The sequence below is a fragment of the Zosterops lateralis genome (genome assembly GCF_965231275.1).
Source record: "Zosterops lateralis genome assembly, chromosome: 26".
Lineage (NCBI taxonomy): Eukaryota > Metazoa > Chordata > Aves > Passeriformes > Zosteropidae > Zosterops > Zosterops lateralis.
In genome coordinates, this window is record NC_139786.1 from 1850601 (window position 1) to 1876466 (window position 25866).

The 25866-nt window shown below is 47.9% G+C and overlaps 1 protein-coding gene across 3 annotated transcripts; it reads left to right on the top strand.

The window, feature by feature from the left end:
* The first annotated feature begins 119 nt into the window (after positions 1-119).
* LOC310919370 (bombesin receptor-activated protein C6orf89 homolog) lies at positions 120-24064 on the top strand. 3 transcript variants are annotated; one of them, XR_014591813.1, is made up of 9 exons: positions 120-210; positions 3544-3750; positions 5124-5289; positions 16707-16861; positions 17173-17294; positions 18355-18481; positions 19147-19270; positions 19640-20859; positions 20891-24064. XR_014591813.1 is itself a non-coding variant. In XM_083878701.1 (8 exons), exons 2-8 carry the CDS (start codon positions 3562-3564, stop codon positions 19723-19725), a joined length of 969 nt encoding a protein of 322 aa, XP_083734827.1. In that variant the 5' UTR covers positions 120-210; positions 3544-3561; the 3' UTR covers positions 19726-24064. The 3 variants fall into 3 exon arrangements, 2 of the variants coding, with proteins under 2 accessions (XP_083734827.1, XP_083734828.1); XM_083878701.1 differs by having other exon boundaries at positions 19640-24064; XM_083878702.1 differs by lacking the exon at positions 120-210 and adding an exon at positions 2650-3236 and having other exon boundaries at positions 19640-24064.
* The last annotated feature ends 1802 nt before the right edge of the window (positions 24065-25866 follow it).

Below are 25866 nucleotides of genomic sequence, written 5' to 3' on the forward strand. Positions count from 1 at the left end.
CCCCGGTCGGGATCAGGCCGTGCCGGTCCCCGGGCGCTGTGCGGGCCCCGGTTGGGATCAGGCCGTGCCGGAAGCCGGAAGCCGGGCCGTGCCCGCCCCGCCGCGGGAGGAGCCGCGGCCTCAGCCGGAGCCGGAGCCGGAGCGGAGCCCGAGCGGGGCGGGCGGGGCCGCAGCCGGAGCGGGAGGAGCCGCCGGGCGGGACGGAGCGGGGTGAGGCCGCGGGACGGGCGGGGGTCGCGGCGGGACCCGGAGCGCGGCCCCTCAGCGCGGGCTCGGCCTGGGGGGGCTCCTCACCTTGTGGAGGCCGGAGCCCGGGGTGGGGGGGTCCCGCTTCAGTTTATCGATTTATTTTTAATAATAACCACCCGGCTGGGGGTTCTCTGCCTCAGAGGAGCACGGGCGAGGCCGGGTGAGGGTCTGGAGGGATTTCAGCTCAAGGCTGGGACCCGCTCCCCGGGCAGGGCGAGGGAGGCGGCACCAACAGTGTTACACCGGATGGGAATATATTTTTATATCTATATACATCATTGTATGTTCACCAGCAAGGCGAGCAAGCTTTCCCTTTTAAAGACTCCTCCAGCACAGTTTCTGTCTAAATATTTACATTCTAAAGCCTTGGACTGACCTCCCTGGGGTCTGTGGGCAGAACTGGGCGTTCAAACCCCGCACAAACCAAGTGCCATCTCTGGTTCTGTCCGTGGGGAGAGCTGCTGGTTCCTCCCAGGGTGGTGGAGTTCATAAAAAAACCAGAATAACATACGGGTTACTCGTTTAAAGGCCTCTCTCTGAGGGTTTGTTTTTGTTTTTTTTTTTTTTTTTGCGAGGGATGAGCCCTGTGGTGGCAAAGAGGGTACAGTAGCCTGTTGTTACTGTTTTGTCGGTTGTATAGAGGGGATAAGGAAGGGAAATAATGGGTTGTTATTTGGTTTTTAAGGCCTCGTCTGTTCTCCCAGCAATGTGGGAGCATAATGGTTTATTTCCTGGCTGGATGATTGAGTTACTCTCGAATTTGTCAATTGGTTTTTTTGCTGTCTGTGATTTACAGGGGTTGTCTACAAAGGTATTTGCTGAGAGTGGGATGTAAATGGAGAGGAGTGGGAACTGGGATATATCTCAGTGCAGGATTTTTATTTTTTAGCAGGATTTTTCTGTTGTTTGGAAAAAAGGGGAAACCACAGCGTTTGACAGCATTTCTGTGGGGATGTTTGTTATAAGTGGTTCCAGGCAGATCCTGCGAGCAGGAGAGGCTTGTTGTATATCTGCTGGAATTCTGCACAGGAACGGCTTCACAGGGGAAAGCTTTGGCACTCGGGAGCCAGAGGACACTAGATAATCTTTCAGACCACTTAGCACACCACTTACAGTGTCCAGGCAACTAGAATAACCAGAAAAGCTGGAGGAAAAAAAAAAAAAAAAAAAAGGCTTTTAATATCCTGCAGATGTGCTGGCTCTTGCTTGTTCCATGAATCAGGATATTGCATGAATGAAAGAGTGAGTAAAGCAAGGTTTGTTTTTATCATCACCTGCGTGCTAGGTGCTGTACAAATGTAGAAGTCCTTGTCTTGGGGAGGTTAATATGAGATATTATTGACCCAACCTGCTTTGCCTCCCCATGGGGCTCTTCAGGTGGCAAAATCTGGGACAAATATTTGCATGGAACGCAAGGAATGTGGGTAGGAGAGGGCCAGGAGCTAATTAACCTGGTAATGTAGTGCAGTGTGTTCTCAGGGTTGGGTTTTAATTTGGCATTTTTTTTACCTTTTTGGTGTAGCTGTGGCTAGAAATTTGACACTGGTGTTAATATAACACCTGGTATTGACTGCTGGAGTTGGATGCTTAGGCAGCTTGCTGACCAAACAAATCAGGGTTATTTTAATTTTCCTGACCTGATGCTGTGTGTGTGACCACATAAACAAGTGTGCAAGGACAAAAAAGGGGGGATCTTGTGGAGAGATAAGCAATTGCTGAAGCTGGTAGTCCTGTGAAACCTGGAGGTTTTTGAAAATACACCCCAGTGATGCATTAAAAAGAAGATATTAGAATTGCCCTTGCTTGAGTTGTGATTTGCAGGAGCCTGTGGTTTAAAGGGAGAGCTGTCAGCCAGTTCTTTAAAGCCAAAACAGAGTTAAAATCTGAATTTTATCATGTCTTGTTCTATCCATACATAGAGTTATGACTGATTGGTGCTGTGGGAGCAGCCAGAACAAATGACAGCTGAGCAAATCTGAGTTTAGGTGGTTTGTTACTCAGGGCTGGTCAGTGTGTGCTCAGGTGTGCAGAGCAGGGCTGTGCTTTCCCTGTGAACAGTTACAGTTCTCACAGTGCAGGGACACAATTTGCTGAGTTGGGTGAAGTGGATTAATGAGTTGATTCCTGGGGCCAGGAAACTGTAGAGCAAAAGGGGGACAGGGGCTTGATTTCAATTTTCAGCTGTGATTATCCATCGTGCTCCTCGTGTTTTTATGTGATGATCCTCAGGCTGTGCTCTCAGGGCACAGCATTGCTAAACTCTGTCCCAGCTGGCCCACTTTGCTCAGGTTAGTGTTACCCAGCTCAGAAAACAAGAGGCAAAGCAAAACTCCACAGATTCTGCCTTTTCCCCCGGGCAGTGCCAGTGTTTTTCCCAGGCAGTGGGAAAAATATTTTACAATGTGATTCTCACATTGACAGCTCATACCTTGTCCAGCAATTTCTTTACTTGAAGAATCTTTTCTTGAACCCATCAGCTGCTCTCAAAGATTTCTTTGTGGCAGAGTGGAAATGGTAGAGGAATATGCTTTTTAATTTATTTTTTTTTTTTGCGACTTAATGTTGATCTGTCATGGCTGTGCTCTTATAAATGAGAAATAATTTGCTCTCAAATGCCATTTTGTCACCCAGCACAATGCACTTCGTGCTGGGATATTTAGTTCTGTGGCATCTCTGACCTGCAGGCAAACTTGGAGAGGAAGGTGGGAGCTTTGTTGCCTGCAGAGCAGCTGCTCTTACGTCGCTCTTACCCAATAATCAGTTGGCCTGGACATTAGGTTGCGAAAATTTTAAACAAACTGTAAACTGCTGAACTTTGCCCCACGCATTCTGCTTGTTTCTCTGTCCTGTCCCTGTTGCTGACGGAGGGGGGGGATTTAACAAAAACAAATCTGGGTTAAAATAAGCGAGTGAAGTGATAGCGCGGGAGGGCTTAGCGGGGCTGCTGCCTGTGATGATCAGCTTTGTATTGTTGGCTTTTGTACTCGGTGAGCAATTGCTTTACGGGCTGGATTCATTTGGAATAGATGAATAAATGGAGTTTTCATTGATTCCTGGGAAGCTTTGTTCATTTACATAAGCTGCGGATCTCAGCCGGTTCTGCTCTTGTCAGGAAATTTCACGGCTTCTTTGAGTCGGTGGGAGATCCTGAAGCAGCAGAGATTATTAGGAGTGCAGCTCAATGTTGTGCTGTTGGCTGGGAGCAGGTTTTGCTCCAGAGGAGCCTTCCTTCTTTCCTGGGCACTGCCACATTCCTGGGTTGATTCCTGTTAACGGAGCCCCATCTCTCCTCAGGGATTTCTCCTTGAGGCCATGGAGCTTTCTGCCAACGAGCTCAGCATCTATGACAAGCTCTCCGAGACCATTGATCTGGTGAGGCAGACTGGCCACCAGTGTGGCATGTCAGAAAAAGCCATTGAGAAGTTCATCAAGCAGCTCTTGGAAAGAAATGAACCCCAGAGGGGCCCTCCACGGTACCCTGTCTTAATGGCTCTCTACAAGGTAAGATGACTTTTGTGCATGAACACAGTATTTGAGGGTCAGGATTCTCCTTTGCACCTGAACTTTTTATTTCCTTTTGCATTTTCTTAATGAATTTTCTGAGATCTTTGTTTAAAAAGCTGTGAAGTGTAGCTTCCTTCCTTCATGCCATGAGCTGCTTTGAGAACAGGAGACAGCTGCCCAAGATTTGGAATTGCTCATGTGTGCTGTAAATTTACATTGTCAGCATCTTCCTCTCCCATAAATTATTAAATAATGAGATTTGGATTGATTTTTCAGACTTAAGATTCCTAGTGTTGGCATCCTGAGTGGAAATGTGAGGAAGGAAGGAGATTCTTGAAGTTCAGGGTTGAGTAATGAACTGAACATGGCTCTATTTCTGACCCTGCCACAAACTTCTATGTGCCTTTATTCTCCTTCTGGTCTGTGAAATAAACCTATTATCATCATGCTTGGTGGTGAAAAAATGTTTTAAAAGCCTTAACTAAAAGCTTCTGTAAAAGCTTTTGCAAAGTGGGTGAAAGGATGCCATTGTTAGGTTTGAGAGCATTCAGTCCCACACTGATTTGGGTTGGAGGAGATCTTATTAAAGATCATCTTGTTCCAAGTCCCTGCCATGGGCAGGACACCTTTCCACTGGACCAGATGTTTGCTTCAAGTCTGAAAAGCTTCCCACTGACATAATATTCAGTAATACTTTAGTGTCATCTCTACAAATCCATTGCAATGGGTTTTATTTGGAAAAAAAAAATTCAAGCTCTCTTCCTCGTGTCCTATAAAAAACTGCAAAATGAGGCAGGAGAACAGGAAACTGCAAATTTGAACTTTCAGCTTCTGTTCATGTTTTTGCTGTTGATTCAGTTTGACTTTGGCTGGGGGAGAAATACGTCATGTCATCTTTTTAAGGCTTATTTGGGATTCTGGTATGGAGGAGGGAGCTGGTGCCAACTCTGCCAAAGTGTTTCGAGGCCTGACGGATGTTTGCAAAAGCCACAGGGTTTTCCTTGTGTAAGAGGCATGGCAGGAGTGCAAGCTTTTATTTGATTAGGTAGGGAGGAAAAGGAACTATCTGTAGATAATCCTCATTGATCTCATGCTGGATTATTTGCAGTGCTAAAACACAGGAACAGAGTTGTTTGCGTGGCTTGGGTTTTGAAGGCTGCTTAATTTCATCCTTGGACAGCCCTAATAATAAAACTGGGTGTCAGCTCAGTGTACATAAATAGCACTGCAGCTGAACGAGGAGACACAGCAGAAATAAGAGTGCTCATGTTGTGGTGCGCAGCCACAGCCCTTTGATAGCAGCAGAAGGTGTGTCCTGGTGTGAGGACACCTCACAGTGTGATTAATTCCATGCCTGTTTTCCCTCGCAGGGCCTGCTCACCCTGGGCTTGGTGTTGCTGACTGTTTACCTGGTGATCCAGCCCTACAACCCACTGCCACCTGAAGCACCTCTCTCCAGAGCCCAAGCCTGGGGCTCCCTCGTCGGGCACATCCGGCTGCTGTCCCTGCCCATTGCCAAGAAGTACATGTTGGAGAGTAAGGAAATGTTTTTCCCTGCTGTAACATAAGCCTAGCAAGAAATACCAACTTAAATACCAGCCACGGGAGTCACTCGAGCGTCTCCAGGGCACCACAAATGTGTTGCTGGCTTGGCATCATGGTTTTTGTCTTTTCCTACCACTGTACTTAAAAATAGCATCCTGAATTTCTAGCTTCACTGGGACTGAAGCATATTTTATCTCTAACTTGATAATTTTGTTCTTGCACATTCTCCTTTCCTTGCTTTTAACACTTCGGGTCTTTCTTCCACAAGAGTTCCCTTTCCTCTAGAAATCTTTGCACTTTTGAGAACCAGAACTCTGCTGGGGAAATGTCACCTTCTCTTGGTTTTTCTGAGTAAGGCAAAAACCAATTTCTCAACCGTGTCTTGATATCTGTGAGCAAAGTGCAAAAACCTCAACTTGTGGCCTGGTTTAAGGAAAAAGGAGTTTTTGCCAAGTGGCATATTGGGAAAGGCCTGGGGGGTTGAGTGCTGTCGTGTTTACGTGACATTAAGGGCAGTGTGTGTGTGTGAGGAAGTCAGATAAGGGTTCCCTGAGAGATGATCTCATCACAGAAAAGCAACACCGTAAATTTTCCTAGAATGGCATAATAGAAATGGAAAAGTTTGGCTATTTCTCATTCTTGGTTAATCATTTCACTGACTTAGACTGGCAGGTGGGTGCAAGCCTGGGCTCTGCCTCTGCTGGAACACAAAGACTGTCAGTGATGATAAAGCCGTGAATTATTTCGAGCAGGGATGTGGCACAATGTTGATGGTCTGGCGGCTCACTGTAAAAACAAACTCCTGCAGCCGTGCCCTTGTCAGGTTTATATTTAGCTTGGGCACCTCATTGTGTTGGAGTTGTCTGTTTTGGCTCTGACCTTCCTGCCAGGGCTAAAAAGGGCTCCCTGAAATGCCAGCACCATTCTGCATTCTCTCCCTCCCCGTTTTCCGATGACGCTGACTTGGGATTTCTGTTGATTCCAATTTGTATGGGTGGGACAGGGTATCCCCCATTGTTCCTCCTCTTCCCTATACATTGGGATATCTCTGGGAGTGAAAAAACAAAGGTGAGGAGATGGCTCTGATAAGCACTTGAAATTAGGAGCCTGCTTATCTATTGCATTCCTGCTTTTCCACGGGTGAACACTCCTCTGTATTGAGATAGAATCCAGTGGGAATTTTAATGCTCATTTCACTTTTCACAAGAGCCAGGAGTGACAGGACAAGGGGAATGGCCTAAATTTGAAGGAGGAAAGGTTGGATGTTAGGAAGAAATTCATCCCTGTGAGGGTGGGGAGGCTCTTGCACAGGTTGCCCTGAGCAGCTGTGGCTGCCCCATCTCTGGAAGCTTTCAAGGCTGTGTTTTACAGGGCTTGGAGCAACCTGGGATAATGGAAGGTGGCAGGGAGTGAAGCAAGATGAATTTTAAGATCCCTTCCAACCCAAGCCATTCTGTGGTTCTATTGTATTTGTTCAGGCAGATTTTGTCCAGAAAGTTGACAGGTTCTTCCTTCAGATACCACAGGGTCCCTTTGGATGAGAAGAGCCCAGGGAGGTTCCTTGGCACAGCAAAAGATTTGTAGGACAAAGGCTGCCTGAAACCCTTGAAAGAAATGAGCATCTCCTTGTAAAGACAGATAAGAGCAAGAACAGTTCTGGCCTACCTTTGAAAAAAACAGCTGAATGATGAGGAGGTGAGGAAACATCCAGAGGAGCAGGGTGAAAGGGAAAGATGGATGGATGGAGAGGAAGGATGCAGTGTTGTTATTTAAATGCACATAAAATCCCTCATGCCTCTGTGAGTCCTGTAAGTCTTCAGAAGTGATGAGCAATAGGGTGGGCAGCAATCCAGTTCTGGGGAAAAAGAGGAGAGGGAGAGAGGGAGGCAGTTCCTGCTCTCTTTTTCACAGAATTAGGTTGTGCATGTCCCCGTTAACAGATTGACTGGGGTTGGCTGGAGTGACTTTGATCCTGCCTTGGCAAAAGGAACTGGACAAGCCCCCAGCTATTTGAATGGGAGAGTGCAGCACCCAGCCTGAACCTTGGCTGGGTTCCTGTGGGAATCCCTCATGTCCTGGCTTCCCAGCAGGCAGCTGTGGCCACTGACACTGTCCCAGTGACGCTGGTGTCACCATCACAGCTTGCTGCTGAGAGGACACTGGTGAAGCCATCCAGCAGGGATCTGCAAGAGGGAGTTCTGTGGCTTGGGCTGAGTGCTCTCCCAAGCCCTTTCAGCCCTGCTTTGTGTGTGTTGTATTATTTTGCCCCTAATTTTGGCCTTTTGGTCTGCTGAAGAGAAGGGGTAAAGCTGCATCTTGTATTTGTTTGTTGATGAGAGTGTAAGTCTTGAAAGAGGTCTTGGAGGCAGGTCTGGTGTTCTCTGATCTCAGGATTCCAGGATAGTTTGTGTTGAAAGGGACCTTTACAGGTCACCCAGTCCAGGCAGGGTCACCTGGAACAGGTGGGTTTGGAATGTGTCCAGAGGTGGGGAACATGACCTCCCTGGGCAGCCGTTCCAGGGCTCTGCTGCCCTCCACGGAAAGAAGCTCTTCCTCATGTTGAGGTGGAACTTCTTGTGTTTTAGTTTGTGGCCATTGCTCCTCATCCTTTTTCTGGGCACCGTGGAAAAGTCTGGCACATCCTCTTGGCATCCCTTGGAGATATTTATATGCATTAATGAGATAGAAGGGATGTTTGCACTGTGCCTGAGCAGCAGAGAAAACCACTAATGAAGGGACTCAACGTACAGACTCCTTTTCCTTTCCATACTTAGGTCCTGGGAAGAAAACTTTGAGGGGGCTGAGGATGGAGCTCTCTGTGCTCGAGCAGCAGTTCAAAGCCAGCTCAGGCTGTTCCTGTTGGAAGCCACCTGTTGTCAGCTGGAGGCGCCGTGGCCCACTGGCAGTGCTGGCACACACTCCTGTGCTGTGGACTGGGTGGTCTGGCTCCTTCCTCTGTGCCTGGGCAGGCAGGGGCAGCCTGGGCTGTGCTGCCTCTCCTGACCTTTGGGAAATCTTTCCTGTGTCCGGGCTTGAGGTTGGAGCTCGGTCTGCTGGGAGGTGTGGGCTGAGCAGCCAGGTTTGTGCTGCAGAACAAGGGCAGCTCAGTTGCTGGGTTTCCCCTGAGAGCCAAGGGCTCCAGTCAGAGTGGTGGTGAGGCTTTGGGAGGTGCAGGATGTGTTCCCCCCTCCCTCCTGCTCATGGTGACCTGCCCTCCATCCTTGTCCCTTCCATCCCAGAGCTGTGCTGTGGGTGACAAGGGCTGCCTGTCTGTCAGTGGCTGTGGGTGGACCTTTGAGCAGCCGAGGTGAGGAGCAGCATCCACAACACTCTCTTGCATTGTTTATAGGATTGAGTCCAAAGTAAATTTCCTTTTTGCCTGTCTCTGGGCTCTTTCTTGCTGACTTTTTTTCCCCCAGATCAATTCCCATATTAAACCTTATGTTCCCACCCTTTGTTCCTTGATAGCTGACTCTTAGACCCTTGGGTCTGTGCCTGTCTTCCAGCTGTTTTCCCAGGGTAAGGTCCCTGTGGTTGGGAGAAAGGTCTGTGGAAATGTGGTTTGCATTTGCTCTTCCTGAGCTGGTGTTTATGCAGAGCTTGTGAAAGCCCCAGTGCTGGGTCACGTTGGCTGCTCTTGGCACATCAGCCCTTCATTTGTAACCCCAGAGAGGCAGTGGGCTCTCACACCTCTGGGTCTACCTGCTCTAAGGAGCACAGTGTATTTTGATGGGCACATGGCTTAACTCACAGCTATCTAATGTTATTCCAGGGAAAAAGCAGGACCTGTGCATCCTGGATTCATTTCTCACATAGGCTGGGATGGACAATTCCCTCTGTGTTTCAGTTCTCTGGTGCAAAATTGGGTTATGAGTGCTCCTCTCTCCCCTGCAAGCATTAAGAAGTAATTAATATATGAGCTCTCAAAGTCTGCAGTAAAACCAAATGAAAAGGGATTTTCTATTCTTTTAACAGAATTTTTAAAGCCACGCTGGTGGTCACTCTATCTGTTTTTTTTCTTCCCTTCACAACTGTTTCATCCCTATAGCTTTGTTAATATCTAAATATGATTTTTGATGTCAGCTGGTTGGTAACTGTTCCCTGCCAGCCATGCAATGATGTGATGAGCAGAGCATTAAGCTGCTCTCACATTAACTCTTGTGTCTGCCCGTGGTAAGTTTAGTCCTTGCAGCTCAAAAGCTTCAGCAGAGCAGGTCTGTCAGGCTGTGGCCCAACATGACACTTTGCACGTTGTACTGGTAACAACAGTTGTAATGACCTCGAGGAAAATCCACCTTTGCTTTTAATTATGACACTTGATCTTGGGCACACTCATCCTGCACAGCCCAGAATCAGCTGGGTCAGTAACTGGGTCAGTGCTGGAAAAGAGATCCTGTGCAAGTTATCCCCAGCTTGGGGAAGAAGTGTTAAATACCCCTTTTTGCCTCGACCAGTAGGGCTAAAATCATGTTTACAGGTTTATATGTAATTATTGTAGAGAAAGGAGCCCAGCTGGAGGAGCAGTGTTTAGCAACACCTTGTAAATGGCCTGTCACTGTGTTACTAAAGCCTGCTGGGTGCCAGAGCTATTTGTGGGGACGGGTCACAGCAGGCTGGGTTACTGGGGGAGGACAGCAGCTGGTTACTGGGAGAGGGCAGCAGCCTCTGCCTCTTGGCTGGCCCACCTTGGGTTTAGCTGGAGGCTTGCCTTGGCACTTGGCCAGCTCCTGTCTCTTCTCTGATCTTAACCCTTTGCAGGCAAAACACTTTTCCTTGTGCTTCTCTCACTCCAGCCCTGGAGTGTTTTTATCCTGGGCACAGCTTTGTGAGGAAGGGAAGCATCCAGTTTACCTGCCTTGTATGGAGACTTGCTGCTTCTTGAGAGCAGCGTGGGCACCCAGGTGTTCATCCAGCCTTTTCCCTGTGAGCTGGGCACCCAGGTATTCATCCAGCCTTTCCCTGTGAGCTGAGCACCCAGGTGTTCATCCAGCCTTTGCCTGTGAGCTCAGCACCCAGGTATTCATCCAGCCTTTCCCCATGGGGTTTGCAGCTCATGCTCTGTCTGACCCGTGGCACTCAGGCATTCCTAATCCCAAGTAGCATAGGCCTGCTCTGAATGAAGGGTTGCACAATAAGGCTGCTTGGGAGGTAAGGCAGGATCTGATTTTTAACTTGTTGCCTCTTCTCTTGCTCTCAAAAGATGTTACTTTTCTTTTTTTATTTTTTTTTTCCTAAGCAAAGCTGAGCTGTTTTTTTGCTCTTGTTTTCCTGCGTGTTCTCCTGCACCCACTTTGGGGGCTGAAGCATTTGGAGGTGGTTGTGGGTCACAGTTTGTGCAGGGCTCCCTCCCATCACTGCACAGCTGCCAGTTTATCTGATATTTTGTGTGTGTAAACAACCCTTTTATGATATAACCTGAGAGCAACCAGCAGACATGTTTTGGCTCGTTCAAAGGGGAAAAAAAAACGGCTGACTTTGCAGGGCAGGGTGGTGCCAAGCTGTTCATACTCTCTGTTATTTTGGCCTTGGTTCAACTAGTGGGGTGTTTATTTGGGTTTGCTGGCAGTAAACTAACCCCAAACCATTGTGGTACTGTGGAAACACTCTTCCTTTTACTCCTGTATTGTGAAGCCTCCAAAAAATTCTTGTTTCCTCATTTGCAGAGCGAATCCTTACTTTGGATTCACTTCCCTGAGAAGAGCATTTGCTGTAGGTGGCCTCTTGCAGAGGCATTTAGCAGCCTGGCAGAGCCCTCTGTGCACTTGTGACACAGACATGTCAAACCTTTTACAGGCTGAGGCCACCATCAGGCAGGTGACAGCAGCTGGGAGGGATTTGTTTTCAGAGCTGTTCCTCTGAGGCAGATTGCTCATGCAGCACAAGCTGTCGCTGGGGCAGGTAACCAGAGCTGCAGCTGGAGTGGGCTTCGGATGCTTCCCTGACAGCTTGGTCTCTGCCTTCCATTTCTGAGACTGGTAGGTGCAGATTTCTCCTGGAAATAATGCTCTTTTGCCCCAGTGGGCTGTGAATTCCTCTTGGGCTCGGCTCAGCAGACTCGATTTCACAATGTCTGGTTGGATCAAAATCATTTTCATGCTTTGCTCGAGGTTGACTAATGATCCCTGGGCTGGTGGAGCAGCCGTTACCCATTAGTGAGATGAACGAGTAGTTCTTCAAGCTGTTGATTTCTACCCAGAACAACAATAAAGGGGTTCTTGATGGTTTTTTTTTTTTTTGTAGCTGTTATTTTGTTCCTAGCTGTTCCTAAAAATGCTATGAACCAAACTGGGAGGTACTTTTTTCTCGTGGCATAAATGTATTCAGTATACCCAGAGCCACAAAAACAAAGGAGTTCAATATGAGGGAGGAGTGAGGATCTTGTGCTGAACAGGGACACTCTTTGTAGTATATATTTAAAACCCCACTGTGATGTAGTCCTTAATCAGGACTTGCAGACTGTAATTAATAATCCTTATGTTTCCTGCCTGACTTACTTAAGAATCCATCAGTTTAGCCTGACTTTGACATGACATTATGAATGATCAAATTAATTTTTAGTCTAGTGAAGAATTTCAGCAAGATGGAGTTTAGGAAACATTGCTTGTGCAACAAACTGCTCCAAATGCCTCTTGCAAACTGTCCAACCTGGTAACTACAGAGCTTGGAATTCCTACATCTGTAAAGTAAGAATGATGGGATTTACCTGTGTCATAGATTGTGATCATTAATTGATGCCTAAATTGTTCCACTATCCCAGATTGCTCCAAGCCCCATCCAACCTGGCCTTGGACACTTCCAGGGATGTGTCAGCGACAGCTTCTCTGGGCACCCTGTGCCAGGGCCTCACCACCCTCACAGAGAAGAATTTCTTTCCAATCTCCCATCTAACCCTCCCCTCTGGCAGTGGAAGTCATTCCCCCTCATCCTGATACTCCAGGCCTTGTCCCAAATCCCTCTCCAGCTCTCTGGGATCTGCTTTAGGCACTGGAAGGGGTTCTAAGGTCTCCCCAGAGCCTTTTCCTCTCCAGAATGAACAACCCCAGCTCTCCCAGCCTGGCTCCAGAGCAGAGGGGCTCCCACTCTTGGAGCATTTCTGTGGCTTCCTTGGGGCTCACTCCAGCAGCTCCACATTCTTGGTGTGTTGGGGTCCCAGAGTGGAGGCAGCTCTGCAGGTGGGGTCTCACCTGAGCAGGGCAGAATCTCTTTCTAATGAAACACCCAGGTTTGTATAATGGACCTACAGGAAAAGACAGAGATATGTCTGGGGAATATTCAATGTACAGCCATTCTTGGGAGCCCTGAGTTCATCCAGTGCTTGCTGAAGTTGCTTGAATATTCCTAAAATTGGCCCCGGTGAAGTATGTGGTGGGTCTGGGGAATAGTCTCATCCTCAGAAAGAGGAATCTGGGATTTGGAACCAGCCTTTGCAGGCTGTGGAGCTGCTCAGTACATCAGCCAGTCCCCTGGGGAGCTTCCACAGCTTCACCTGTGGGTGATGGCAGCAACAGGCCCTGTGGACACAACACCTGGGGAGGCTGTGAAGTCCTGGGGGTTCTTCCCTGGGCCCAGAGTTCTCTGTGCAGGCCTGGCTGGCACTTGCCTGGTGGAGATTGTTTCAGCCTTGCAGACCCCAGTGCTATGGAGCAAACCAGCTTGGTGGGGAGCCAGCAAACTGCCTCAGCACCTGCAGTGCTACAAGAAGGAGGTTTTGTGTTTTGAACACACTTTGTTAGGGTCAGGAGCAGCCCTTGGCTTTGCATCCTGCAGGAACAAAAGTTCTCCCTGCTAGAGGCTTCCCTCTGAACCTGCTGCACTGGCAGATTGATCCTGCGCCCTCCATATGGTCCCTAAAGAGAGCAGGGCTTGCTGAGATCCTGCTCTTCACATCCATGTGGGCGAGTTTCCATCAGTTAATTTGCTTTGCTGCAACGGGCAAAAGCAGGGCCAGGTCTTCTCAGGAACCTCGAGTTTACAATCTGGTCATCCACACCCAGCATCTCTGGGGCTGTGCACACACACCCCTCTCATGGTGTTGGGGGCAGCCAAAAATTTGGGAGATCCTCTGTGAAAACAGCCAAGAAGGGCGGGGTACTCATTTTAAATTGATGGTGACTTGAAAATTATTTTTCTGCATAGTGGAAAGTAGAGTCATAAACTCCTTGTAGCATTAATCATAGATGTGTTTTAGGGGAAGATTGTTATCTTGGTCTGTGCTGTGTTAAGCAGCTGAAAGTCCCAGCCCTGGCTCTGCTAGGAGCCCTCCTGACACATGGGGAGAAGGCAGCTTTTCTTCTGGAGAAATAATAACACATAAAAGGAAATATTAAGTGGTTATGGCCGATGGGGAACTGAAGTTCTGTTGAACAAACTGAAGGCAGCCCCTCAAAAAGGGGTGAGAAAGCAGAGAGAAGTTGGCCACACTTCTGTCGTGTAATGGATAGTTGGATGTGTCACTGCTACAGCTGCTCTCCTGCACTCCAGCTCCACAGGGATAATTGCCCACGCCCAGCACTTCAGCGTGAGGATGGGACCGTGGTGTGAGGGTTGTGCTGGGATGAAAAGAGCATCTTCCATTTGCATCCCTGAGCAGCCATGTGTGTGTGTGTGTGCACAGACAGCTTCCACCAGAACAATCCCCAGGGTGTCTGGGCAGGCAGGGTGATAATGTAAAAGGAATGTAGGGAGGGTAAGGAGAGAAAATCAGCATCCTGGGTAAAATCCTGCCCTGGTCCCCAGTGGCAGTTGGCTCCTCTGTGCACCATCTCTCCTCCCGCCCTCCCTGGGAAGGGCAGGCTCTGCCTGTACTTGTCATGCCAGTCACACACATGCTGGTGCACAGACTAACACCCTCCACAATAAATCTAAAAGATTAATTACTAGGAGAAAAAAAAAAAAAATCCCACAACCCCACTTGCAGCATTTGAAATGCGTCTCAACCAGTGCTCTGCTCTAGTTATTCATGGGGAAAAGAAATCACCTCCTGAATCGAGCAATTGAGAATGCAAATATCCCAGCCTGGCTCAAAAGAGGAATCAAGCTCTGTACTGTCAAGCTGATTAGCATCCTGTTCCGTGGGGTACTGCCCTGAGCCCAGAGGGAAAATTTGGGGACAACTATACTTAATGCTTAGGGATGAGGTTTCTGAGTTTTGCCCAGAGAGAAATTACAGTCTTGCTACGCCCCGTCTGATGACAGACCATAGAGATGTTTTCTTGTTCTCTTCACAGCGACTGCCCTTTCTCTGGTGAGATCTTTCAGCCTTTTGTTTCCTGTCACTGACCAGCTGTTTTTTGTGAGTTGAGTTTTTTTGTTGTTGTAAAACTGAAGCTTTCTACAGGCAGTGGAACAAAGATTTTCTTTTTTCTCTTGTGCGCAGGGAGGGAAAGTACGTCGGAGGAGTTTCTCATGGGAGTGGGACTTCTGCTTGCAAGAAGGATTTTACACTTTGTTTTGCCTTTTTTCCCCTTTTTCTGAAAGCAGTGTGGATGCATCTTCCATAAACACTAGGAATTATATCCTGATCCCTTTCAGTCCATATCCCAGCAGTAGGGTGGGAAATGCAGCATTTGGGAATTGGAAATACTCAGCAAGAAAAAAGCAAAATGAATCCCAGTCTGCTCCTTGTTGTTTATATCCCAATGAACGTAAATCCTCTGTAACATTCCCTGTGGCCCGTTGCAGATGTCAGAGGGGAAAATAAAACAAGAGCTCTCCTATGAAGTGCTGTTCATCCCTTCTTAGCCCTGTGCAAGAGGAGCATGAGTGTGGCTGGAAATAGCAGTGGCAGGCAGGTTGTGCAGGGTCTTTTTTTTTCCCAAAAAAGCTGTTGTGCATCTTTGTTTTCCAACTTGATTTTTCAGCTGGAATTCACTCTTCTTTCTCCCTTTGTCACCCCCTCCATTTCCTGAGTTTGCCTGAGCAGTGTCCAGGAGATTTTGGAGCTGTTTTGGCAGGGTGGGCAGGGTGGGCCTGTTGGTGAGGACAGATCTCTGGATATTTCACGTGAGATGTGGCCCAGCCTTGGGTTTTTCCTGACCCACCCTGACAGATCAGGCCTGGGATGAGTTTGCTGCCACTGCCCAAGTTAAGCCTCTCCCGTTGGATTAAGGCTGCAGAGCCAGGGCTGTCATTGCCATAAAAATCTGTGTTTGAAATGGAATTTCCATTAAGCTCTCCCATTTCTCACAACCTGCTGCTGTATCTCCAAATATAAAATTTGTGTTGGGAGTGTTTAGACTGGATATCAGGAAAAGTTCTTCCCCCAGACATTTCTGGGCACTGCTCAGGTTCCCCAGGGTATGGGCATGGCCCTGAGGCTGCCAGAGCTCCAGGAGCATTTGGACAATGCTCTCAGGCACAGGGTGGGAGTTTGGGGTGTCTCTGTACAAAGCCAGGAGTTGGAATTTGATCTTCATGTGGTTCTGTGATTCTGTAAATTAGAGCTACACCCTTTCAGTGTGGTGGCTGCTCTGCACATCATTTAGCATAGAAATGTAATGTTCAGCACTGTCCTGCTCATTTCCTGCTGCAATAAGTCCCTTCTCTTAATGTTTCTTTGTTTTTTTGAGAGAACTGTTAAGTTTGAGGCTGGATATAGGCATCAAGTTGTGTTTTCATGTAAAAATTGAATTTTTGAAGATGTAAACATATGCAGTGTTCATTGTAGGCCTGTTCAGCCTACAACTGATTGTGGTGTAACAACAATTTTTGGAATTTAGAATGAATGTGGCTGTGGTTCAGGGTTTGCATGTGCTGGGATTCCTTTCTCCATTTAATTGTCAAGTCAATGCATGGGATGAATGAAAACAGCAGCAGCATGTCTTGGTGAAATCTGACATTTCCCCAGCATCTTCTGCACATCAGAGACTGGGCAACCATTGTCTGGGGACAAAGTATTTCTAAATTAACACAGTGTTAAAGGTGAGGGTGATGATTTCAGTTATGTCCTAGCAGGGTTGGACAGGTATGACATCAATGCTAACCATGAGGGACTTACTCTTTCCAACCTGGATCTTTTTTTGTTTGCTGGGTGTTACCTCCTCGATAACACTTTTGGGTTGCTCTTTTGCTTATGGATTTGTTTCAGTTTAATTACACTACATATGCTGGTTGCCATCCTTCTGTTGCTCATGGAAAGGTAGCTGAGCCTGTGTTCCTCATCTACAGAGAAATGGAATTTCCATAAGCTCTCCCATTGCTCACAACCTTTAGCTGTATTTCCAAAATGTGCTGGAAACATTCCCTCCAGTTCCCTGCCTGGTGAAGCTGCTTCTTTTTGAGTTACAGCCATCAGAGACTACAAGAAATCTCAGTGTTTCATGCTAGGGATAATGATATATCATTGAATTTGTCTCCTTTCCATTCCATTTTTGGTCTTACTAAACAGGTTTCCCTTGTTTCTTCCCCAGAATGCCAGGACTGGTGGGCAGCAGGTTGCAGACAGAACACTTCCGCACTTCCTGCAAACTGCACAGTCTGTTCTGCTGTGAAAAGCCTTCAGATAGTGACAGACTTAAGAGAGCTATCAGAAAAGCTCCAGAGGCATCAGCCTTTTCTAATCAAGGTAATGCAGGGATTTCTTAGGCTGGGTGATGAGTCCAAACTCTGTGAGCCCAAAACCCCTGCCCAGTATGTTCAGCCATGAACTCAAACTGCTCATTCAGGACATGTGTCTAAGAGGACATTTCACCCCAGTGTAAAGATGTGGGAGGAGAAAAATCCTGCCTTGTTTCTCTGACATTGTAGTGATCACTGTATTTGAACACTTAGCTATCCATGTGGCTGTTGCTCTTGGATGTGTTCTAGTGAGAGGGAAATGGAAGCAGGGAACAACCCTGGGGGCACAGCTTTTATCTTTGTTTCATGTTCTTTAAGACAGGGCAGCATCTCTCCTATGAAGAACTGAAGCATTTTCAGTCCCAGGATCCAGGACTGGCAGAGGTTATAATAGAAGAAAATTCAGCTGAATTATGGAGCTGCCCATTTTTCTTTCCCTGGTGAGTCAGACAAAACAAGTGATGGATGGACACGTCCTTTCTGCAGGGGTGCTCAGGCTCTGCCTCTGTGACCCACCAGTGCCTGCAAGGTGCAGTTTAACTGGAGGGAAGGTGTACAGGAGTGGGTTACAGGCTGCTTCTGCTTGCTGCCACTGGCTTGTTCTGAGGACAAGACTTCTGCACTAAAAATGGAGAGTTGTGGCTTGGTCTCCAGGTATTGCTCCCTTTATAAGATAAAATTATCCCAGGGAATGCCTGGTGCTGTTCTTCAGGCTGTAAATCATCTGGGCTGTGATCTGATCACCTGAGGCAGCAGGTTCACATTTCTGTCACCTCTTTCTGCTCAGTGGAAATCAGCCAGCACTGGTGCTGACTGAGAAGAGATGCCATGACTTCTGCAAACACTGAAAAGTAATGGAAAGTCACAGATTCCTGCAATTTATGTTTAGTCTTGTGCAAAAAATATGGCCAACTCTAATCCTGCCCCTGTTAACTAAAAGGTCTTTGCCAAAGCCTTTAGTGTGAATAGCTCAGAGCTCTCTAAGGTCTCAGAGCAAGCACTGGCAGAGGGATGGTCAGGGTACAGAAGAACTAATCATGTCAGTCCCCTAGACAGGAATGTAAAAATAACAAGCCCCACCTGGTCTTTTCCAGTTACATTTTCTGGTCTAGAGAACTGCCTTGGATCCCCCCCTGCCTCACCATGTGGGCTCAGTTATGGTTGTGTATGATGCCACCTCTCTGCATCTTTTTCAGTTAATGGATCTGGTCAATGACTTGGATCATTTTAAGGGAAAAGGGGAGGGAAATGAAGTTCAGGTATCCATCAGGATCTGTTTGTTCCCTCTTTTACATGGTCCTGGTGCAGGAGCCCAGAGGAAAGTGGGAAGGAGCACAGGTTTAGAGGCTGAAGTTGAATTTTGCTCCTGGCTCCCAGGACTAGTCTGTCATGCTGTTTATCAAGGATGAATGTTTGGCAAGATTTTTATCTGGAAAGTAGCTTTTAAATGCAAACATAATCATTGTATGATGATTCTTTACTATGGGCTGGTTTGTTTAGGAACAAGTCCGTGAATAAATCTCGGATTCTGCAGGAATTTTTCCCCAATTCCTCTTTGCTGTCCTTCCACAAGAGAGTGTCCCTGGAGAGCTGCTTCCTTATCCGCCATCCGGATTTGGGGAATAAGGTGAGAAATTCATTCCAGAGACATTTTTGTTCTGTCTGTGTATTGTCTCCTAGCAGCTCTGAGTTTTTGTGGGATTTGCAGGGTATTTTTAGCTGATAAAGTCCTGAAAAGGAGCATTTGGGGTTGTATCAGTTCTGTCCATCCCTGTGTAAAGTGGCATCTCAAGGTGGCTGTGCCTCCCAGCAGCTGTGTCTGGTTTGGGGCAGGAGATACACTGTGCCCATCTCCCTTGGCAGCTGGAGATGTCACAGAAACAGAGGGACTTTAAAGATCATTTCATGTCTGGCCTTGCTCTATAGCTGGGTGAGGTCTTGTTGTGCACAGTTGGGCAGAATTGTTTTAAGAGTTGCATTTTAGGAGCTGTTCCTGGCAGTGAGTCTCACTCATTCTGAGACACTTCAGGCTTCTGGCCTGATCTCCTCCTCTGTGTTTTCCTGAGTTTTGGGGATTTGCAGGCCCTGCTTTGCTTTGGAGGAGAAGAGAAGTCTTGCATGCAGCTGAGATTGCACCTTGCATCTCAGCTAAGATTCTGGTAACTGGGGGAGCAGGAAACATGTTGTTTGCTCTGTCTCACCTGCCTGCAGGGTAATGACTTGTCCCTGCTTTGGGAACACAGAGCCAAGGAAAGCTGGCCAGGTTTTTGAAATGCTCTGCTTCCATCCTAGAGCTACAGCCTGCACAGCCTCTTTGCTGTTGGGAGTGGGCAGCTCACCCTGACTGTTGCACCTCTGGACACGTGCAGAGGACACTGTGAGGCGTTCAAGGTGGAGCTGGAAGCTGGAGATTTGGGTGAGTACCACAGCTGTGGTGTGCAGGGACTGGGAGAGCCCTTGGAATCAGGAGATTGCTTCCAGATGGGTCTTTTCTGTGTGACACCTGGGATGGTGGGTTGTGGCATTGTCACCTCCACGCTGGTCACAGCACAGGGAGTGATCCTTCTGGGCTGGGAGTTTGTGACCTGAAACACCAAAACTGGGACACCAGGAGGTGCTCAGAGCAGAGCAGTGTGGGTGCACAATGGGTATCACAAACCCAGTGCCCACTGAGGGAAGTGTCTTTCCAAAGAGCTCCAGCATGACCACATCCCTTTGTGGAAAATGGGAGCACTTGTTAGGGATGGGCTCATCTAAGAGAGCCTCTCCATTTCCTCTTCCCAAGGTTATGCCAGCACAGATCACTGGACAATGAACTTCATGGCCAGAGGGACAGAGCCAGCTGTGGTTTGTGATGGAGCTGCCAGCTAAGGATGGTGGGGTGGGAGAACAGAGCTGTTCCCAGGACAAGAAGACTTTCAGCTTTGAAGCCAAGGCAACGAGGAGCGAGCCGGGGCAACTGGGGCAGGCAGCTTTGCCACCCTGCATGTTTACAGTGTTTAAAAGTGACTATTTTCCTGACCCTTGAGGTAATCCTTTGCCTTTCCTCAAATGTATTTTGGGAGAAGCTCAAGCTATTTATGACCCTCCCTGTCCCCTCAGGTAAGCCCTGGGTTTGCAGCAAAGGGTTTTTTTTTCCAGGAGCAGCAGATGGATTTCTCAGGATGAGATTCACCTTGTGTTCTTTGTGGATTATGGCACTTCTGAAACTTCCTGGGGGGTTTGGGAGTGGATGGGGTGTGTGACATTTCTGTGTACATTCCTCCTGAGGAGGAAGCTTTGAGCCTGTGTAGTCAGGCCAGTTCTATAAAGGGAACTAATTGGTGATGTGTCTCAGCTCTCCCTCACGTCCACAGCTGTGTGAGCCCTGCAGAGCTGATCTTGGCTCCTGAGCTGGGTAGAGCCTTGAGCCTGAGGGCAGAAACTCTCACCCACTTCAACCTTCTTGTACCAAAAGAATCCCTTCAGGCCTCTCTGTGTTGTGGTCACTCTTCTGCAGCTCTCTGTCAGCAGGTTGTGAGTGAGTCAAATGATAATTGTGCTTTTCTTCACCTCCACTTCCTTTCCTGCAAAATCACCGACACACAGTGGTGCTGGCAGTGCAGGAGTTCTGGATGGAGCTGGGGCTGGGAGAGAGCAGCTCTGTCCAACTTTCACCTCAGACACCAAGGGCTGCACAGCCGTTCTCAGCTGCTCTTTGTTTTTGGAGGCACTGCCTGCGTTCCCAGCCCACGGTACCTCTGGGAGCACCTGAAACCTCCCTCTTCCCTGGCATATTTTTGCATTGACTCTTTCCAGACCTGGAACTCTGTCTCCAGAATGAACGTTGGTTTTTCCTGGGTCCTTTCCAAGCTGCCTTTGCGTGTTTCCTGCTGCTGGAGCAGCGCTGTCTCCAGTGCCCTGAGAGAGGCTCGGGTTCGGTGTTTGCGGGCTGCGGATGCTCCGGTCCCTTCCAAGTCTGATCCTCTGGGTCTGATCCCACTGCTGAAGATCATTTACAGATGTGTCAGGCTGAACTCATAGGCCAGGGCTGGAGTTCAGGACATACTCTCACACTTGTTAATATGGAGTTGGGAGGGGTTTTGGTTGACAGTGAGTTAACTCTGTTCTCAGGAGCAAGAGCCTTTTTCTCTGTAAATATTTTAGGTACATGTAAAATGACAGATTGGGAAAATGTCTGTCCAGCCTTTGTTTTTGAGGAGAATGGGAGCAAACATTGTGTTAATCTGATTAGGAGCTGACAAAAGCTGCCAAGCGGGATGACCACGTCTGGCTCCTGTACAAGAATAAGGCAGAGGACAGTTCCTGCTCCAAAAAATTTAGTCTGAGGCCTTGACACTACAAACATTTCTATGCATAACCCTTGTTTTTCTCCTGTCAAAACAATGAGAACAAGCCCAGCACCTGTGTCAGCCTGTGCATGGCCCTCAGTGCTGGACACACACCAGATCTAGTAGAACCAAAGGGGGAGAGTCTGGCTCTCTCAGGATAAAAAAGGACTGATATAATTTGTTACAAAGTATTAAGGGGAATTGGACTAATAAAACTTCCATTAGTATTCTCACTGCTTGGAGTGTATTTCACACTCATGACACTACATTCAATCTTGTACATGCCAAGACACACACACACACACACCACACCTCTCCCTCCTCTTAAAGCCTGGGGTCTTAGTTCATGGAAATTTGGGAGTTTGGTGATGGCAGAATTAGGGCCTCATTAGTGACTGTTGCTATTTACACTTTGGCAGCTTCTCAAATCAAATTCAAAGGCTGACAAGGTTACTTCACCTCTTCCTGGTTTTGTATCTGAACCATTTTTGTAAAGCATTTGCTCAAAGATGCTGCTGGAGCCATTCTTGCTGAGATTGCGGCGGTTCGGTGACACTGTCACTGCTAAGTGTCCTTGACTGTAACTTGTAAAAGAGCTGTGGAGACAATTCCCAAGTGTCTGTGAAATGCCTGGATTTTGAGAGCCACACTTAAGCCATTGTGGCTGTCTGGCTCTTTTGGGAAGAAGCAGAAAAATGGATCTATTTACAGTTGCTGTTTGGACTGGGGGGAGGAGGAAGGGGCAGGTTTGTGCCTGTTTAGCAGAAGTGTTCTCACATAGTGCTTCTCCCTTCCTCGAAGAGTTGCAGCTGGTTGGACAGGAGCTGGTGAGTCTGGCCTGTTTGCAGAGCAGCCTTCCAAGTGCACTTTATGGGCTCTGCATAAGTTTCCAGCTCTGTCTCAGCAATACATTGCATATGTCCCAAGCTTGCTCCCTTCGGAGTTTACATCATTTGTTTTTAAGCTCTCCGGTATATTTTCTCTTCCTCTTCCAAAAGCTGTAAGGAATTAGCTGCTAAACTAAAACAGGAGGGCAGTTCTCCTGCTGATAAAGGGCCGATTTTGGCTGAAGTGCAGAGCCCCAGTCTGCAGCACAGCTTCCAGAGCAGCTCCTGTCTCCAGCTGCCAGAGGAGTGGTGCTCACACCTTCCACATCCCAGGGCGGGAGAGGAGCCACGGTGGGAAACCCGGAGGAGAGGCCACAATGGCAAAACTGGGATGGCCAAAGGGAGGTTTTGATACCTTTACTGCAATGAAGTCGTGGTCATCTTCCTCATCCAGAGCTCCAGCTTCGCAAAGTCCCTGGAAAGGCTGCAGGACTTCCCTAGAGAGCCTGGTGGCCCTAGTGGCCTGCTGAGGTGGAAATGGGGGGAAACAGGGCTGTTCCTGCAGCTATTGAGGTTTCACGGCCATGATCCCAGATGAGTCACAGAGGGGGTGTCCCACCGTGGTCTCCCTCACCTCAGCTCCCCTTTTTGCACTCTCTGTGCTGATTTGGACAATCTCCCACTCCCACTCTGCCCAGCTCACATAGAGGTTCCTAGTTAACACATTTTAAAAACCCTTTTTGTGCTTCAGAGCTCATTGCCTGTGAGCTGGGAGATGGATTCCTCCTCACCCCACATCCCAAAAGCTGCAAAGCTGCTCTGAAATCACACCAGGAATCGGTACTACCCACGAGCCCAGCGGGCAGGGGTGAGCAGGGGTCACCTCTGCACTTGCCAGGCTGGAAGGACGGGCTGTCCCCATCAGCTGGGCAGGAGGATCGTGGTTTAAAGCTGCTCCCCAAAGCAGGGGTCACTGCACAGTGCTGTCAGTCCTGAACTCAGGGTAACTGAAAGGAGGAGAAAGGATTATTATGATTTACTTCAGTACCAGGAAATCAGCTGGCCCCCACGGGAGCAATGCTGGCAGTTTCTATTGATTCTTTTTTTTGCCTTTCTTTGTTCCTTTTCATTTTTTCCCTGCCCACTGTTATTGCACACATTGATTCCCCCGAGAGGTCCCTTTACAAGGCCCTGGAGAGCTTTGAGTCAGATTTCCCATGAGTCTCCAGACTTCAGCTTCTCCCACCAGGCCTGTTTTTGGGAAGATTCTGGAGGAGAAGCTGATTTTTCTGGGCTGGATCAAAGCACCTTCATGGCCTCCTGGGCTCCAGCAGCAGCAGGAGAGCATCTCGTGGTAGAGATGGGAGCTCTGTAAACATCAGTGTCTCAGAGAAGGGAATCCTTCTGCCTTGAAACCCTCTTGTTCCCTCCCTGCAGGAGGGAAGTTTCCCTTCCACACACCCCAGTCCCAGGTCCATATTCAGCCTCGTGTCCCCCAAGAGAACTGAACACTCCTGGGGTGAGGCTGTTTTGGTGGGTACACAAAGAGCTTTTTGCTTCCTGCAAACCAAACTTTCTCTTCTTGGTAAATTTTATAGGTAGAACTCGATATCCTCCTCTTCAGGAACCTCCTCCTTGTAAAGGGCAGATTTAGTGTCCTGCTGAGTTAGACAAGGGAGATGCTGGACTTCCCTTTGCTTTGGAGATTCAAACAAATGGCAGGTGATTTATTTTTTAGCATTATCTCCTTGTTTTGGGGTGGGACACCACATTCTTAAGGCTCAGAGGTGCTGGGAAGTAAAGCTATATATGCATAAAGACTGTTTCAATGCTGAACACTAAATTCAGTGATGGATTTAAAAAAAAAAAAAAAAAAAGAATGTGAATATGCACTTAATGCAGAATTTTATGGATGGTCCTAATTTAATATATTGCAAACTTTGTAAATACTTGGGAAAAGCCTGTAAAGTGTGTAAATAAATGAGATTTGTATGTAAGAAGAATAAAATTTTTTTTAATTTTTGCAATTAAATACAAGTGTTAATGACCCTTTTCCCTTTTCCTGACTTTTATTTTCATGTTGCATGTCAGCTATTGAGGGGTTATTTAACCTTTTTTAGGGCACTTTTTCTAAGGGAAGTGTGATTTTAAATCAAAAGTCAAAACACTTTCGTTAGAAAGATGTCATTAGAAACACTTTATAAAAAAGGAGTATTTTGGGACATGTTCTGTGGGTTTTAGCCTGGTTCTCTAAACAGAGTTGATGCAACAGCTCTGCCTGTCCCTCCTTTCTTTTCTTTCCAGTAACAATCTCCATGTTCCCTTCACAATTCAGTTGATTTTAGCCAAACTTTGAGGCGTGGAAGACAATAAACTCCTCCAGAGCTCATAAATCCGGGCGAGTAGGGAGAAGAGAGAGAGATCCTGTTACTCCCACCCCAGTGCAGGAGCCTTAGACACCACCAGCCCCTCTGGAGACCCTCGAGACGTGAGTCAGTGAAGGCCAGGCTTGGTCACCTCTGTGCTGCAGAGTGGGGCCTCCCTGGAGCCACCAGGCTGGAGCAGACCCTGCCAGGTGCTGGTGTGTGGCTCCTGTCCCTGTGCAGAGGCTGCTGCTCCCTGGGGTGTGGGGACAGGCTGTTCCTTGAGTGAGCAGAAGGAAATCTCCATTCCACATATCCTGTCAATGCAGAGCTGATGGTCTGGTTATTCTAGACAGCCCTGAGGGCACACACAGACTCCCAACTCCCCTGTTTGGGGCAATTTCAGCTCTGTACCCCATTCTTCCTCTCCTGTTCCCCCTTCCTAGGGAGGAGGCATCAACCCTCTGCCTGCCCCTGTTCCCAGCAGGCTGGGGGAGCCCTGGGGGCTGTTCCTCAGCTGCCAAATGCTGCCCCCAACACAGACACGGGGCTGGCCAAGGTGGGCTCTGGCTCTGTCTGGGGAGCTGCTGTGCTGCAGATGCTCTCAGCAATTGCATCCAGGGATAGAGGAGGACCTCTGTGAAAACAGGGTTTTGTTAATTGCTGTGGGATTATTTTTATAGATTGTAGGTGACACTGTGGTGGGTATTTACTACAGGGCACCTGTGAAGAGAAGGAAGTTGATGAGGTTTTCTATGGGCAGCTGTAAGTAGCCTCATGGTCACAGGTCCTGCTTTTCCTGGGGGACTTTAATCATCCTGGTATTTGTTGGAGAGACAACACAGCTTGGCACATGCTGCAAGTCCATAAAGTTCCTGCAGATCATTGAAAATAACTTTTTGATACAAGTGGTGGAAGAGCAAGGAGGAAAGGTGTGTTTCTGGACCTTGTACTACCAAACCAGGAGGGACTGGTTGAAGATGGGAAGATTGAGGAAAGCCTTGCCTGTAGTGGATCAGTGTTATGGTGAAACTCAGGATCCTGTGTGGGGAAGTAAAACAGTAGCAGGGCTAGAACCCTGATTTTCTAATTCAACCTTTCCAAAGACCTACTTGGAGGAATCCCATGGAATGGTGCTCTAGAAGGGAAGGGGTCCCAAGAAAGCTGGTCAATATTCAACCATCCAAACTCAAGACCAGTGTATCCCCATAATCCAGAAATGAAGCAAACAGGGCAGGAGACCTGAATAGAAGAACAGAGAGGTTTTAGCAATTCACAAATAGAAGAAAGAAATTTATGGGATGTTGAAACATGTGAGGTCTGTAGGAACATCTTTGGGGTATGCAGGGATGCAACAAGGAAGGCCACAGTCCACTTGGAATTGAGTCTGGCAAGGAATATCAAGAACAACAAGAAAAGTTTCTCCAAGTACATCAGCAGCAAAAGGAAGATTAGGGAAAATGTGGGGCTGCTGCTGAATCCAGTGGGTGT

Excerpts from the sequence above, each read along its gene's own strand:
- LOC310919370 (XM_083878701.1), top strand. The coding sequence starts at position 3,562 with ATGGAGCTTTCTGCCAACGAGCTCAGCATCTATGACAAGCTCTCCGAG. Across the intron at positions 3,751-5,123 it reads TCTTAATGGCTCTCTACAAG|GGCCTGCTCACCCTGGGCTT; the intron begins GTAAGATGACTT and ends TTTCCCTCGCAG. Across the intron at positions 5,290-16,706 it reads CAAGAAGTACATGTTGGAGA|AATGCCAGGACTGGTGGGCA; the intron begins GTAAGGAAATGT and ends TTTCTTCCCCAG.